Raw genomic sequence first — 13,959 nt, 5'->3', positions numbered from 1 at the left:
CCGAAACACTTAAGTGTGACAAACATGCAAAGGAACAGGAAATGAGGAAGGGGGCAAACACTTTTTCACACCACTGTATATATATATATATATATATATATATATATATATATATATATATATATATATATATATATATACACACACACACATCCACACACACACATCTAGTGTGTTTGAGCTTTGGGGTGCACACCCTAATGCAATAGGCTGTGCACACCTATGCAAGGGACACTTTGCATTGTTTGTAAGTACCATCCCTTGTGCTGATTATTTAAAAAAAAGCTTTGACTAAGCTTAGATCTTAATGGGGACAAATCAATGTTAGCTTTCGACGACATGATTGAGAATCATTTGAAGGCTCAAACTAACTGTGGTTCTCAGTTGATAAAAATGCTTTTTATTGTATTAATTTACTATACCAAAGGAAATTTGAATGTTAACATTCTATACATTAGTATGGCAGTTGAACAAAAATTCTTTGAGTCGCGATGGACGTATCGAATTCCCTGTTGAAGAATCTTTCATGAATGGTAGTTCAAAAATCTGGCAGTATGTGGCCAAGTTTCGTTTTCTTTTCTGAGGCTTATAACATCAGACTTCAGCTAGAATAGAGAATACCTGTTGATCTTACCAGAAATGCCTGAAAAATAGAAAACGAATGCAGCCACCACATCTAAGGACCTGTAAGCTGCATTATAAAAAAAAAATTGGGGGGGTTTGTAGTGCATCCGGAAAGTATACACATCGCTTCACTTTTTCCACATTTTGTTATGTTACACCCTTCTTCCAAAATTGATGAAATTCTTTCTTTTCCTCAAAATTCTGTAAACAATACCCCATAATGACAACGTGAAAGAAGTTTATTTGAAATCTTTGCAATTTTTTTAAAAATAAAAAACGAAAAAAAAAATCCCATGTACATAAATATTCACAGCCTTTGCTCAATACTTTGTTGAAGCCCCTTTTGACACCAATTACAGCCTCAAGTCTTTTTGAGTATGATGCTACAAGCTTGGCACACTTATTTTTGGGCAGTTTCTCCCATTCTTCTTTGCAGAACCTCTCAAGCTCCATAAGGTTGCATGGAGAGTGTTGGTGCATAGCCATATTCAGATTTCTCCAGTGATGTTCAATCGGGTTCAAGTCTGGGCTCTGGCTGGGCCACTCAGGGACATTCACAGAGTTGTCCTGTAGCCACTCCTTTGTTACCTTGGCTGTGTGCTTGGAGTCGTTGTCCTGTTGGAAGATGAACCTTCGCCCCAGTCTGAGGTCCAGAGCGCTTTGGAACAGGTTTTCATCAAGGATGATGCATTCATCTTTCTCTTGATCCTGACTAGTCTCCCAGTTCCTGCCACTGAAAAACATCCCCACAGCATGATGCTGCCACCCCCATGCTTCACTGAAGGGATAGTATTGGCCCGGTGATGAGCGGTGCCTGCTTTCCTCCAGACAAGATGCTTTCCATTCAGTCCAAAGAGTTCAATCTTTGTTTCATCAGATCGGAGAATTTTGTTTCTTATGATCTGAGAGTCCTTCGGGTGCCTTTTGGCAAGCTCCAGGTGGGCTGTCACATGCCTTTTACTGATAAATGGCTTCCGTCTGGCCATTCTACCATACAGACCTGATTGGCGGAGTGCTGCAGAAATGGTTATTCTTCTGGAAGGTTCTCCTCTCTCCACAGAGAAATGCTGGAGCTCTGTCATAGTGACCATCGGGTTCTTGGTCACCTCCCTGACTAATGCCCTTCTCCCCCGATCACTCAGCATGGCCAGGAACTTCTTCCGTTTACGGATGATGGGGGCCACTGTGGTCATTGGGACCTTCAATGCTGCAGAAACAATCCTGTCTCTGTGGTCTACAGACAATTCCTTGGACTTGGTTTGTGCTCTGACATGCACTGTTAACTGTGGGACCTTATATAGACAGGTGTGTGCCTTTCCAAATCATGTCTAATCAAATGGATTTACCACAGGTGGACTCCAATCAAGTTGTAGAAACATCTAAAGGATGATCGACACCTGAGCTCAATTTGGAGTGTGATGTGGTCCAAGGCACCAAAAGTAATTGGCCTCCATCCTAAATTTTAGACAAAGAAAAGGGAAAGTGGTCAGCGGGACTTTAAATGAGGCCAATCACTATATAGAGTAAACATGTGGGATATAAAACACAGTGTTGCTTTTATGGGTTCCAACAAAAAGAATATTTGGAGTGTCATGGCAAAGGCTGCCAATACTTACGGATTTTTTTGTTTTTTATTTTTAATAAATTGGCAAAGGTTACAAAGAAACTTATTTCACGTTGTCATTATGGGGTATTGTTTGTAGAATTTTTAGGAAATAATGAATTTAATCCATTTTGGAATAAGGTTGTAAAAAGTGAAGCCCCTTCAATACTTTCTGGATGCACCGTAGATATACTTCCTCTGCCGTATGCTGTATGTTGGTGGCAAAGGGAGGTTTTACACAAACTCCGGTAGCTGCTGTATGTAAATCTCACAAGCACACTGTTGACTGTCAGATTTACACCCCCCCCCCCCCAATATGTGGCGATTCCTTCCTCCCCTGTGCACATCCATGCCATGTTTCCCAGGCTCTGCATGCCCATTGATGGACCCAGGACCAGCATGGAGGGTGCAGTTGGGTGGAGGGGAAAGCGAACATCTAATCTCCCTTTCCAGAAGTCCTATGTAAAACACTTCTGGGTCCTGGGCACATTAGCTTAATTAGAGGGCAGGTGGGACATCAGGGGTCGCTTTTGCAAAAAAAAAAAAAACGTTGAATGTGATACACATTGTACATATCGCTGCACATGCCAGAGTGAGAGCCATTATTCTAGGCCCATTATTCACTATTACCTATAAACTGATGACCTGAAGGGGCTTTTAAAGTGTCACTTATGGAAAATATGGGTACCAAAGTTCATTGTTATCCTAGGGGGGCTTGCAAAAGTAAATAACATACCTGAATTATGTTAAAGGGTACCTTCACTTTCATGGAAAATAATGGCAAACAGAAAAAAGTAATATTGTAATTGTATGTTATTAAAAATGACCTTTCCTTTTCAATCTGCAGCTCTGTGATTTTCTGTACAATGCAATATGGCAACCTGGAGGTGTTCTGTACACAAATGATATACAGAACGCCCCCCCCAGAATGTCATTTCCTGTTTGTGTGATTGGCTTACAGATTTTTCCCAGAAGCCTGCACTAATATAAGTCAGATTTTGGGCATCCCCTGCAACAAAAATGAAATTTTTGGTGAGATACTCCCAAAGGTTAATCACATCTACAGGAAGGCAGACTCTGCCATTTTCTTCATTAGAGCTTTGCGAGTGCAGCAGCTGATTAATAAGTCCCATTCACATTGTTATTCTTCGAAATAACAAAAGGTAGGAATCCGCAAGAAAGTTTGTTAAAATGCTTGCAATGTACATAGATCACCCAGAGGGGAATGTTTTTTTTTTTCTTTCTTTTCTCTCAACAGAAGTGGAGATACTCTTAAAAGGCATATAAAATCTTATGCAACTGCAGTGTGACAGATTTTAAGTGATTATCTTTCCATTAGAAGCATTCTATTTTGAACTAGCCTCAAAAGCAGCCCATAAACTAAAATAAAAATGTTCTAAAATAAAGATCAGGAGCCTAGGCACTTGTCAGAGTACATAATAATATACTATTCTGATTGCAGGGAGGCATTGCATGGATAGAAGTTACAGTGCTGGGGTTTACTATAACAAAGGAAATGGTGAGTATCCCGTAATTAACAATGAAATACACAACAGTGTGAATCAGAGAGAGAACTGTGTTGTGTTTGACTTCAACGGGGCAGCTATTGCTGCATAGCATATGTTAGCAATGCACCCCTAGGGGCCTTTGGGAAACCTCAAGCCATGTCAACTCTACACTGTTATGCCGCGTACACGCGATCGCACATTCCGACAATAAAATACATGTTTTTTTTCCGATGGATGTTGGCTCAAACTTGTCTTGCATACACACAAATCTTGTCGGAAATTCCTAACGTCAAGAACGCGGTGACATACGACGAGCTGAGAAAATTGAAGTTCAATAGCCAGTGTGGCTCTCCTGCTTGATTCCGAGCATGCGTGGAATTTTGTGCTTTGGAATTGTGTACACAAGATCTCAAATTTTGTTTGTCGGAAATTCCGATGGAAAATGTCCGATGGAGCCTACGCATGGTCGGAATTTCCGACAATAAGCTCCCCTAGAATTTTTGTTGTTGAAAAAAACCGAATGTGTATACGCGGCATTATAGTTGATTTGTGTGGGCATTAATGTTTTCAGGCAAGGGACCACTTAACACCACCCAGAGACCCACATACACTTACAATAGGATCACATCTCTTCTTCAGCCAGCAGCTAGGCCTATTCTTACCTAACCTGACAATAGACTCTGTAGCATTTCAAAAAAGTAATACGGAGTATGGACTCAACTCCACCAGCTTGTCTCACATCTGCACCTTCTGTATATGTTCCTCCTGTAGGCACACAGGGAAACCACCGTACTTCACTCCGCAAGGCCTTGCATTCTGTGATCTCATGCTCAGTCTTTAGGCAGGCCCTGTACCACAGTGGGCTCCAATATGAAGCCCCAGCCACTAAGTGGGGAACATGGTGTACCACCTGTTCCCTCACTACCAGGGCCTTTTTCATTTACCACCAGCTTCCACTCTTAGCTGGCTTCTACTCCTTAAATGAAAAAAATTATGGCAAAAAAAGGACCAAGTGGTCCATCAAGTCCGCTCCTTTTTTTTTAAATTATACATGGTTTTTGCATTTTATTCAGTTATTGTCCTAGTATAGATATATGTTTGCGCTCTTCTGATTCTAGTTTCTTACACACTGTACTCATAACCTCAAGGGTTACCTTGATGACACTTCTTACTGTATAGTTACACTTCTTCTTAACCCGAAGGGTAAACATGGCCAACTCCCAGTTCTTCTGAATACTCTATGAATACACCCAGTGATCATATACTTTATTCACGCCACAAGAAATTCAAACCAGGAAAATTATCTTCCATCAGAGCTAGGTTTACTGCATAGATTGTTTGCACTCAATAACTTGACATCTTTAACATAACATAGTCTTTTCCTAGCTATACAATAGATTTGGCTGTAGTGTGACTGGCTGCGCTCTTCCACCTCATTTGGTGCTGCCCATACCTTATTTAAAAGAGACACTCCTGTCAATTTTGTGTTTATTAAAAATCAGTAGCTCCAAAAAATTTAGCTGCTGCCTTTTAATAAAAAGCCACTCGCCCGTCCCAGGATCCAGTGCTATGCTCACCTGAGCCATTCCTTCCCTTGCTGCACCATCCCTGGCATCTCAACTGTGGGCACCTGGCTGTGACAACTTGTGGCTTCACAGCCAGGTGCCCACTGTGCATGCACGAGTGGCGGTGCGTATTGTGAATGGTTCCACAGTCTTCTTGGACCTGTGATGTGTCCCAGAAAATTACAGCGAGAGGGAGAGGAGAACTTGGCAATCTGAGTGGAAGTGGGAGCGGGTACCTGTCAAAACCAGATACCTGCTCCCCCCCACAAAAAAAAGTACCATTTAGTGAAGATGAGACCTTAAAGTGAAACATCCCCATTTGGGTAGAGCTCTGCTTTAAACAAAGTCTCATTCTGTAGATAATTGCATACACGTGGAAAGCGGAATCAGGACCCGCTCAAGGGTTGCTCGTCGACATAACAGATCACATCTTGATACCGATCCTTACACAACCACTCAGACAACAAGGCTGATCTTTCCCCTGTGTATATGCCCTTACACATGGGAAGGGACACCTACACAGGAGAAGATATATCACAAGAACTGTGAATCCCCTATAAGCACCGTCTTGCAGTGCCTGCAACTAATTGGAGTACAGCCAGAATTGGAGTGCAGCCAGCACTTTTTTTTAGGTACCTGCAAATGATTGGATGTAGGTGCTGTTCTGCCAACCATTTTCTGGCAGGCCCTTTAGACAAATGTCAATTGTGGTACTGGAAGCAAAATACACTGCTCAAATTTAGGCCAAGCCAACAGGAATCAGCCAAAATTCAAGCAGTGTGTGTCCAGCTAAGCATTGGAGGTTGTTGAATTGCCCCCTATTGGGTGGCCAGTAAAAAATTGCCTCTTACATTGATGATCAGTGGGAGAAGAACCCCTTTAAAATGGTGGTTAGCAAGAGAAGGGTCCTCTTACATTGGTGGTCCGTAAGAGAAGGGACACTTTACAATGGTGATAAGTAAGAGAAAGGCCCTCCTTCATTGGTGGTTATTGAGAAGAATGCTCCTTTTTAGGTGGGAAGATTGTTCCTTTTACAGACAAGTTTTAGTGGGGGTTTTCTCAGAGGTAGAAATTGGTCAAAGAACCCCCTAGCAACTTTTAGAGCAACCTTTTGTGGATTCCACAGAACCCTGGTTGGAAAAACCAGCTTAGACTAATAAAAATCAATCTTTTTGTTTTCTACAGATTATGTGAAAGATTCTGCTCTTAGCTTAAGTAACAGCTCCCTGAACAGTGAGAACCCATATGCGACCATTAAAGATCTCCCCATGACGATGCCTAGAACCTCAGAGGGAAATTACATGGAGATGAAGTCCCCAGTGCACCGAGAAATGTCATATGCCGAAATTGGACTATTTGATGAAGATGCCATGTACCAGGTGGACTCCCAAGATCAAGGTAAGAGTCTAAGAAAAGTTCTGTTTATCCAGGGCCTATTTGAGGTCTGTAATATTTAACAGCCCAGGGAAACATAAAAATCATCCCTTGCAGTGGGGCTGCACCCACCCTGCAATGGTTAAATGGGACCAGTCTAGCAGAGCGGAGGATCCGGTAAGAAAGTCTTCTTTTCTATGTCCCCAAGGCCTGAACAAGCAATTAACCCCTGCAGGTTGGGGCAGCCTCACTTCAAGGGATCATTTTTAAGTTTCCCAGAGCTGAACTTTAAGGCTGAACAAATAACTAAGAAAGGAGAAACAGTAGACCAGTTATATTTTCTTTCTTTTATTCTGTTATCAGCATGATCCTTGTTAGGATGGGACTACTGCAACCCAACTGATTGGCTCCTTATGCTACTTTGCCTCTCCCCCAGTCTGAGTTCTGCAGTACAGTGCACTGCAAGAGGCTGATACCAGGTTGGATTGGGGTACCCAACACAGCTTGCATTAAAAAAAAGTGTATTAACCACTTGCTTTCTGCCCACAGTACATTTACTGAGGGTAGGCCGCAGCTCCAAGCCAAACACCGTAAGGGTATGTCACAGCTTACTCCCTGGTTTTCAGACGTGTTGATCATGCCCCCTGCTGATCTGTGCTGTGATTGGCCACAGCACAAGCCTGTCAGCAGGTTACAGACAATGATTTTGGCTGTATACTTGCTGATTGGCTGTGGCCAATCACAGACCAGACCTCTGTGTGTTTGTAAACAGAACCCACAGGATTTGTCTGATTTCTTCCTCCTGAGCTATTTTCATTCAGTGAGAGAAGTTAGTCAGATTCTGTGTGAGTGCAAGTAGCACATATACACTTGCAAACATTTAGGCAAATTTAACCCCTTGATTGACCTGTCACCCAGCCAGTGTCATTAGTACAGTGACAGTGTGGATTATTATCACTAATCACTGTAGTAGTGTCACTAGCATCAGTGTCAGTTAGTGTCCCTCCCAGCCAGTGTCAGTTAGCACCAGATTGTCCACCACGCTACTAGTTCTAGTGTCTGTACTGATCAGTATCTTGATCACAATCAGAACTATACTCAGGGCTTCTGTTACAATTCACAGGGCCCCATACAGCTTATCTGACAGCCCCCCTCCCCCCCTTTCTGGGCTGAAAGTGACTGAAGACATAGATTTATCAGTCCCTTTCTCTACAGCCTCAACTGCACAGATGAATGAATAGGAAGCGCTCTGAGGCTTCCTGCTCATTCACAAACCAAAGCATAGTAAACACAGCATAGCAGACCACAAACTTGATATCATGTGCATACAGTGTACAGTATATATAAAGCACTGATTCCAAAACTTTAACTGCTTCAGATCCACGCTGTAGCCGTCATTTGGCTTTGCCGGGAGTACATCTATTGACGTCTTCCACTTTGCAGGCTCGCCACGCTCCCCTGAAGGGTGCGCGTGATGCACGCTGTGTTCACGCGAGTCAATCAGTCCATCCCGGCCCCTTACCACGTGATCAGTTGACAGCTGATCACATGATGTAAACAGAAGATCGGTAATCGTTTTTTTTTTCTTGTCACACTCACAGCGTGAGGAGAAAAAAAGCTGATCACCGGCTTCTGTTTGAAGGGACATCGGTCCCGAAGAAGAAGAGCCTCATATATGCCCACCAGTACCACCTGCTAGTGCCCACAGTAAGTGCCAGCAATCAGGTCCACCTATAAGTGCCCACAAGTGCCACTTATCAATGCCCACCAGTGGTGCCAATCAGTGCCACCTAGCAGTGCTGCCTATCAGTGTCGCTTACCAGAGCTGATCAGTGCCCATCACTTCCACCCATCAGTGCCCATCACTGCCAGCTATCAGTGCCAGCTATCAGAGCCACCTATAAGTGCCACCCATTAGTGCCCTTCAGTGCTTCAATGCCCTTCAGGGCCGCCCATCAGTACCACCTCTCAGTGCCCACCAATGCCACCTACCAATGCCCACCAGTGCCACCTCCTCAGTGCCCACCAGTGCTGCCTATTAGTGCCCATCAGTGCCACCTTATCAGTGCACATCAGGGTCACCTTATCAGTGCCCATCAGTTTCGCCTTATCAGTACACATCAATGCAGTCTATCGGGGCCCATCAGTGTAGCCTCATCAGCGTACATCAATGAAGGAGAAAATGTACCTGTTTGTTTTTGTATTTTTATTTTTTTTATCTGTCTTTTTTTAAGTCTTTTAACAAAAAATAAAAAACCCAGCAGTGATCTAATATCCACCAAAAGAAAGCAATATGTGTGGGGAAAAAATTATAAAAATTTCATTTGGGTACATTGTATGACCGCGCAATTGTCATTCAAAGAGTGACAGCGCTAAAAGCTGAAAATTGGTCTGGGCAGGAGGGGGGGTTCAGGTGCCCAGTAAGCAAGTGGTTAAACTCCATAGACATTGAAGTCTTTGCAACTAAATTCGCTCTCTGTGCTGACCCCTTTCTTAGCTTCTCATTCATCAAGCTGATGTAAAATTGTATGTCTGTTGGCATTTCATAGGCTACAATAATAAAATGAACAGGTAATTCGAAAGTAAAAATAAAAAAGTAACACCTCTCTTTCCATATTCCAGATAGCTTCCTGAAAGGTGCGGCAGCAGCTTCCACCAGTTCCCCCCGGAATAGTCTCCCAATGAGCCATTACGACTCGCCTAAAAACAGTCACATTCCCAGCCATTATGACATGCCACCAGTCCGGCAATATCCTCCGTCTCCGGGAACAAAGCGCAAAACGCGATGAAGGTTTGAAGAAATTTTGACAATTTCTACTTGCCCCTCCTGGGACATCAAGTCTGATGCTTACGGTGGAATTTTGGGATCTCGTTATCTGCTGGCATGACATCGGCAATCTGTGAAGTCTTTTTTTGTTTGTTTACAATGACTTGTATCATTTTTAGTACTTAAGCCGGGTACAATACAAACTGATTGTAAATGAATTTTCACTGTGAATGACTGCGATTAATGTAAATATAGATCTATGGCTTTTGGAGACTGGTCTCTGTAGAAGCTGAAGAAAGACTTTTATGAAGGTATCTACCACTTTTTATGGCAAAGAGACTGCAATAGTGGATCTAAGACAATGAGAAAAATCAAACAAAGTCTTGGTCTTCTGGTTCATGATTTTGATTTTATAGCGAGTGGAGTTTTCAAGAACCGCAGCTCTATGTAAATATGGTCAGACCTTTGTCTTTAACGTCTGATTTGGATTTATTTCCCAATAAAAACTGTAAAAATGTACAAACGTAGAGGGCAACTTTACAAAGTGTTGTTAGTATCTTCTGCAGGATCAAAAGTCTGAAAAATCACAAATTTTGAGTTCTGGAACCAAACTTTTGTAGCACTAACTCCCGAAGGAGCTGCTGGTTTTATTCGGCCTTAACGTTACCTCACCTACTCGCCTCTTCGTCTTAGGGGGGTTCCCGTTGGAAAGTAGCCCAAATGATGATAAATCCGACACTTAGTCCTTTTTGAAGATTTATTTAGGGATAACAACAAAGAAAGACACAAGACCCAGTCCTTCAATAGAGGGTCAGAGGATAAAGGGAGTTCAGGCACCTGGTATTTGCGGGTTAGAGGTATTGGTCAGATCCAGAGGACAAACAACTCCACAGACTGGATCCAGCAATCACCGGATAGGCCCCTCTCACTGGACCTAGCAGCCCATGAGATGCTCAACAAAGTCTCTGCCACAGACTTTTCAATTGAACTTAGAGATTTTGAGAGTTTTAGGAAAAACTACCATACAGTACCAGATTCTTTCAGCCGACCCGGTGATACTGTAAAGATATTGATCTGGGTTGCATACTCCAACTGAGTTTCCAGGCTCCTCCAGAGACACCGCCTTGCGCTCGGTCCTCCACCTGAGAAGTCCTCCCCTGGATCCTCCAGTTTTCTTGGCTTCTCCCCACAGGCAAGACAGCACAGGACCACCCCTGGATCAGCAGGCCCCAAGACATTCCTGGGCCTACACTCTCAGTTGCAAAGCCACGGGCCAGCCGGCCCTGAGGCGCAGATCCATGCAACACAGGCTACAGGCAAGGAGGGCCATGAGGTCAGGATAGCGGACCCCAAGACAAGGACCCGGAGACAGACCTATAAAAATGGTGTCGGTACCTTAAATACCCTCTCCCAGAATGCAGAAGCAGGGAAACCACACCCACTGAACTATTTCCGAGCAAGAGGTGGCATTCAATGCATCCAGCCTGCTGCTGTTCTTCACCCACCGACAATGACAGCGACACCTACAGTCAAGTGGGAATCAGTGCAACCCAGCTGGACTGGTACAGAAACCAGAACTTTTAGAGAAATTAGTCTGAGACAAACTACAGCTTCAGACAATTAAATTTGAAAAAAAAAAGAATAGCGTCTGCCCATCAGGAGCAGGGCGCTACAGTTTCCTAAGCCATGCAACAAAAAAAATATGCATTGGAAATAAAACATGCGTTTTGATTTTTTGTTTATAGATTTTTGTGAATTTGTCAGCTGATTTAAAACAGATCAAGCTGAAGTATACTATAGAAGTTCTTGCAAACCCTTACAGCAAATACCTAAATTGTAAAATTGAACATAACTGAACCCAAGAACAGAAATGTAAGACATTGCAGCTCACCGGTCCTTGGATGTGGTGTCTGCATTATTTTTCAGGCTAAAGAACAAGTAAGTACAATAAATACCTATTGATCTTGCCAGAAGTGTAGTGTCCTTGTCTTTCTTGAAATGTCTGAACTTTCTTCTGTTAGCTACCAATTCCATCGCCTCAATTGTAATAGAAATGAACAAAGGCAAACATGCTAAAAGTCCAGCCTAGTGACAGCCATGGCTCTCTCCATAGATACAGTGGAGTGATGAGTATTGTCACTCTAGGACAGGAAGTGTGCTATTCTGAGGATTATCAGGTGAAAATAAAGGGAAGAAATTAAAACAGAAAATGAATGCAGGTACCTCATCTATAGGCTAGTAAACTGAAATACTGTCAGTGTGGGGATTACTGAACGTGGTCGCCACTGTTAGTAAAAAAAATTGTGACCATGCTATAAAAAATTATTGAAAACGTACCAGAAAATATACACTATAGTGTCAAAAGTATTGGGGTGCCTGCCTTTACATGAACATGAACTTTATTTGCATCCCAGTCTTAGTCCATAGGGTTCAATATTGCATTGGCCCACCCTTTGCAGCTACAGCAGCTTCAACTCTTCTGGAAAGGCCATCCACAAGGTTTAGGAGTGTGTCTATGGGAAAGTTTGACCATTCTTCCAGAAGAGCATTTGTGAGGTCAGACACTGATTTGGATGAGAAGGCCTAGCCCGCAGTCTCCGCTCTAATTAATCTCAAAAGGTGTTCTATGGGGTTGAGGTCAGGACTCTGTGCAGGCCAGTCAAGTTCCTCCACCCAGAACTGGTTCATCCATGTCTTAATGGACTTTGCTTCTGTCATTGGCCTGCTGGGATCACTGGAGTCCACCAGTGATCCCAGCAGGCCAGTGACAGAAGTATCCATAGAAGAATGTAGCTGATTCTTGGAGTAGTCCAGAGCAGACACTAGGTTATAGTCAGAGGCAATATTGGAGTTACAGAACAAGCCAAGGTCAGCAATGAGTGGGTAGCGCAGTGCGGAATTACAAACCAAATCAGGGTCATGGATGAAGCCGATGTCAGGAAATGGTAAGCAGCAACACAGAGCAGAAGCCCCAATTAGGCCTAGAGAACCAGGTCAGTAAGAGGAAGCCTATGCAGGCCACAGATCAGGACACAAAGAACAATCTGAAGACCAGTCAGCTGATACTGATTTAGAGCATCTCTTAAATAGACCATCTGGTGCCATCACTGACTCTGGGCATGTACACACATCTGAGCACACACTACGAAGAACATGCACGAACAAGAGAATGCCTGCACACAAGCGCATTCCTAGCCACTACTCTGTGCTTCAAATATATGCACACACGCAGGTCTCCAAGGCTTCCAGCTAACATAAATTCCTGATATGGGGATATATTGTGCTGGGGGTTATTGCTTGCCCTGGCACTTGCTGGAGGTTATTTCTTGCCCTGACACCTGCTGGGGCTTATCATTGCTAGCCCTGACACTTGTTTGGGGATCTTGCTGGGGATTATCATTGCTGGCCTTTACATTTGCTGAGGGTTATCATTGCTGGTCCTAACTCATGCTGAGGTTTACTTCTGGCACCAATGCTGAGGGTAACTATCACTGCCACTGACACCAACAGCGGGGCTTATTTTTCTCAAAATACCACAATCTTTTTTGTGTACCTCCAGGCCCTATTTTATCTAAACTATAATGAAACAAAATGTGACATTGTACAAGCTATACATCATGAGGCAACAGCCACATTCTTGACCATGTCCAGTTTTTTCACCATGTCACCATATCTACAGGTATGTGGTGGGCAGAACACTATGCATGATGCATTCCTCAGTTCCTTTAAGACAGGCAACCCACTTACCACACCATGTTTTTCTTTTTAATCCCTTTAGGGTGTCACTCCTAATTCTTTACAAATATTGGCGACTATGCTTTATTTTTATTCCCTCTGACACCAATTATAGAACTGATTTTTACTCTGCTGACCAGCAGTGTAAGAGACACTGTTATATTGCACACTATACACTTGAATGTGCTTATACAGTAAGGGGCCACAGCCTGTGTGCCTATTACAATTTTTACTATAACACCGGCTTTAGACTTATCTTCCTCACCTACTGTATATTTCCAGCACTGGCTTTACAACCTGACAAAAAATCTCATTAAAGACAATTGACAGAATACCATGAAAATCAATTACAAGTTGGACAGCAGGAAACCAAGATAATAATATGAATATAATAATAACAACAATGTCACACATGACATAATTATGCATTTCCAATTCCCATACACATCCACTTAGGTAACACTTGAAATTTGGTTTCCTGTCTCGTGATTGGTCAGATCTTCTCTGGTACCTGTATAAAAGGTGATCCAGAAGATGAGTGTCACACCAAGCTTCAGCAAGAAGATATTTCACATTACAGTGAAGGATAATTCTGAACAAGATGAATGGAAAGGTCCTCCTCCTGTTTCTGGGCTGTGTTACGGGGCTGGTAACCAGTCTACCTCTATCTGAACCACTACAGGTGAGATGATGAACTGACACAAACAATACAGGGGAGAGGTGAAAACCGGGAAAGCATGGCGCATAACATCTAGCTAGGTATTAACAACATTAGCTAGTAGT

General features: G+C 43.0%; 1 protein-coding gene across 2 annotated transcripts in view; it reads left to right on the top strand.

The window, feature by feature from the left end:
• The window catches only part of LOC143942888 (uncharacterized), a 199,022-nt gene extending 187,608 nt beyond the window's left edge, over positions 1-11,414 (top strand). The window contains exons 23-25 of one of the 2 annotated variants that reach the window (XM_077464293.1): positions 3,690-3,746; positions 6,486-6,698; positions 9,297-11,414. In XM_077464293.1, coding sequence (XP_077320419.1) covers positions 3,690-3,746; positions 6,486-6,698; positions 9,297-9,463 — 437 coding nt within the window. In that variant the 3' untranslated portion in view covers positions 9,464-11,414. The remainder of the gene's footprint in view (positions 1-3,689; positions 3,747-6,485; positions 6,699-9,296) is intronic. The other variant, XM_077464294.1, reaches the window with a different exon arrangement.
• The last annotated feature ends 2,545 nt before the right edge of the window (positions 11,415-13,959 follow it).

The sequence above is a fragment of the Lithobates pipiens genome, unplaced genomic scaffold (genome assembly GCF_037356315.1).
Source record: "Lithobates pipiens isolate NorthernLeopardFrog02 unplaced genomic scaffold, aLitPip1_a1.2 Scaffold_30, whole genome shotgun sequence".
NCBI classification, from domain to species: domain Eukaryota; kingdom Metazoa; phylum Chordata; class Amphibia; order Anura; family Ranidae; genus Lithobates; species Lithobates pipiens.
Note: the sequence above shows the minus strand (reverse complement) of the source record. Positions and strands in the feature narration are given on the sequence as shown.